The 3,176-nt window shown below is 48.7% G+C and overlaps 1 protein-coding gene across 1 annotated transcript; it reads right to left on the bottom strand.

The window, feature by feature from the left end:
• Positions 1-611: 611 nt before the first annotated feature.
• On the bottom strand, positions 612-2,009 carry LOC119273657. Its single transcript, XM_037554751.1, has 2 exons — positions 1,660-2,009; positions 612-1,471 (listed from the first exon to the last, which is right to left on the bottom strand). The coding sequence occupies exons 1-2, from the start codon at positions 1,937-1,939 to the stop codon at positions 741-743; spliced, it is 1,011 nt and encodes a 336-aa protein (XP_037410648.1). The 5' UTR covers positions 1,940-2,009; the 3' UTR covers positions 612-740.
• Positions 2,010-3,176: the final 1,167 nt, after the last annotated feature.

Raw genomic sequence — 3,176 nt, 5'->3', positions numbered from 1 at the left:
AGAAGAAAAAAAACAGAAAACACATTATTTTTTTTCCGTTTCCGAGAGGCATGGACGTGACTTTTGCGAAAGCACAACTGTGCCTCTCGCGGAAGGAAAAAACAGAAAACACATTTTTTCCGTTTCTGAGAGGCACGGCCATGACTCTGACGAAAGCAAAACCGTGCCTCTGGCGGAAGCAAAACCGTGACTCTCGTGAAAGAAAAAAGGAAACACGTTTTTTCGTGCAAAAAAATGTTCGATTTTTTTTGAACCAAAAGCTAAGGAAAACCGGTGGAAAACCGAAACTTCGAAAAAAGCCAAAGAAAATGAAGGAAGCGCCCAGAGCGCGACATGTGACAGGCGGCTGAGAGCACGCCAAGTGACGTTGATCGTTGTGAGGCTCCCGAAAAAGCGCTCGTCAACTAGTTGCTCCCGCAAGCTTGGCAAGACTCAAGGTTATTGCAGAACAAAAAAAAGGCAAGGCTCAAGCAGATATTGTTTTCATCCCATAATGTTTGTCACTAACATTATGGGACGGAGGGAGTACTATGTAAGCAGGATGCTTCTTTTCTTAAGAAAAGTTTAAATTACTAACATGGTATACACTTGCTTCAATTATTGACTTGAAACTTATTTCACATCCATCTTAGTGTAAGATTCACGCATATATACTCCACAACAACATGATCGAAATAATTGCTCTCACTCCCGGCTGATATATTTCTTTTATTTCTCATGTAGATCCGTGATTCAATGGTTTATGAGGCGAATGTCTCGATGGCGGCATCGCCGCTACGGTGGAACCGGGAGACGGCGCAATCGGTGGAGAAGAGGCTGGCCGAGAGGTACTTGGGCGCGCCGCCCATGATGGGCATCTTGGCCGTGACGTTGACCATGCTGACGTAGTTGGAGCGGTAGGTTTGGCCGAGCACACCGTCCACGCCATTAGTAAGGGTGTGGAACTTGAACCCGAGGTCAAGGTGCACGAGGCTGTCCTTCTCGGTCTTCCCATAGTTGTGGATCCGGGAGTCCTCATCAGTGATGGGCACGGCATTGGCCGAGATACTGAACACGCCGTCGAGCTCTACAACGACGGTGTTCACCGTGTCGGTGCGAGTGACGGAGAGCCCCGGCATGGCCCTAGAGACCCATTGGGCATTCTTGCCGGCCTCCACCTCCACAAGCACCCCGTCGAGGGCGATCTGGATGTGGTCCTCCTCCTCGTCCCACTCGACAACCTTCTTGGCACCTACGTAGAGGCGGTGGTCGGCGCCGCCGTGGACGAAGGTGACACCGAGGGCCTGCACCCACGTGAAGTCACGCTTCATATCAGGGTTGTGGTTGCCAATGAAGTGCGCGTTGATGTGGATGTCCTTGTCAGAGACGACGCAGAAGTCCTGGTCTTTCTTGCCGTGGAAGTAGAAGGTGTTGCCGTCGCCGCCCGTGAAGCGTGGGTCCCCGCACGACGTGCCCGGGAACATGTCGCACACTGCATGATACGCCGTAGTTTTGTCAGATTCATCCGATAGTCTATTATTGATGCGGTAGACATTATTAGCATGTTCTTTCTTTCTTTCTATAGATTTGGGTTAAATGAAATATACAAAAATGAAGACTTGGAACGATTTGAATTTGGAAGTTGGAACCGAAAGGAAGAATGAGCGTAGGAGTACTTACTGCAGAAGGTCATGCAGTACTCGCAGAAGGCGAGGCACTTGTTGGGGCATGTCTTGGGGCAGGAGACGACGCAGGGCGGGCCGCGGTTGTCGGTGCAGGCCACCTCGTACTTGCGCTTGTTGTTCTTGGCGAACGTCACCGTCTCGAACTTGCCCGGCGGCACCTTCACCTTGCCTTTCCTTCCCGACCCGCCCACTCCCGGCTGCGCCGACGCCACCGCCAGCGTCACGACCAGAACGACGGCCAGCAAGCACCAGCCTGCCTGCCGCTTCGCCGCCATCGCCGGCGAGAGCTAGCTAGCTGTGGATGGAGCCAATTGTATGCTCGATCTACCTGTGGGTGGATCAGATGATGATGTATCTGTGGGTTGTGTGTGGGAGCTAGCTAGGTGGAGTTGTGGGATTCTTATGGGAGATGGAAGTGGACTTTGGGGCCGGATGGCCGGCGATAGTCGGAAGTGAAGTGGAGGCGAAGTGGCGTAGGGGGACACAAAGGTGACCGACAACATAGCTACGTTAATTTTCTACTAGACTAGACAGAAGAGCATGCACACGTATAAAGATATACGTTATTAGTTTGATTTTCTTTGCTGCATGTGACCGTGCACTGCATTTTCCGCATCGTCCTAGCTGCTAGCTACATGTAGAGCTTTGACCAGACATACGCGTTGACCCGGCTACAATCCTACATAAAGTAGCTAGGTCTCGTACGTACGTCTCACTGTGCCCCCTTTTTTATCGTCTAAGTCTCTAAGACGACTGAGCTATATCTTTCCAGGTCATGTGGATTCATGGCGAAACAAACGTCCATAGCTCTCTCGCGGCCGAGCTACGTTAACTTGCGACTTTCCTGAACTGCTAGTTCTTTTTTTTACAAATGCAGCTAGCACAGCACATGTTGTGTGTTTGTAAGTCAACTCGACCAGAGCTAGTTGCAACCTCCTTCGCCGGCCAAAGGTTGCCGGCCGACCGTCGACGGCCTCCAGTTGGCTGCATGTCTGCAATGAAGAGCTCAAGGTCAACCCCCCATCGAGACAACCTGCGCAACACAAGCACACTCTCTCTTCTTTGTTGTACGCGAATAGGGTCCGATGTCCAGGCGGGCTGGACATTGGGTTCTCTTTTTTGTTTTGAAATCCATGCTATACAACTAACTTATTACATTAAATTTTTTCTTTTTTGTTTCCTTCAAATAAGACAACATATGAACTTTAAACTTTGCAAGACACCAAAACATTCTAACTACAATATAGGAAAAACTTTCAGATTTTTTTGGTCCAACATAAATATGCGAAATGAGATTTTTCGGATTGAAAATGTCATTTTCAGTATTTATGATGCACGGAAAAATCCGAAAGTTTTTTTTTCTCCCATCTAGTTAGAATTTTTTGTTCTGCTGCAATTTTTGAAGTTAATATGTTGTTTTATATGGAAGAAACCAAAAAGACAAAACTGTTTGCATGAATCGCCATGCAAAAATGAGTGGCTAGATAAGGGGGTGGCCTCAAGTCTATGCTT

The sequence above is a fragment of the Triticum dicoccoides genome, chromosome 3A (assembly GCF_002162155.2).
Source record: "Triticum dicoccoides isolate Atlit2015 ecotype Zavitan chromosome 3A, WEW_v2.0, whole genome shotgun sequence".
Classification (NCBI taxonomy): Eukaryota; Viridiplantae; Streptophyta; class Magnoliopsida; order Poales; family Poaceae; genus Triticum; species Triticum dicoccoides.
This window is presented reverse-complemented; position numbering and strand designations above follow the sequence as displayed.

Coding starts and splice junctions, on each gene's coding strand:
- LOC119273657 (XM_037554751.1), bottom strand. CDS start 1,939: ATGGCGGCGAAGCGGCAGGCAGGCTGGTGCTTGCTGGCCGTCGTTCTG. Junction 1,472..1,659: donor GTACTGCATGACCTTCTGCA/GTAAGTACTCCT, acceptor CGTATCATGCAG/TGTGCGACATGTTCCCGGGC.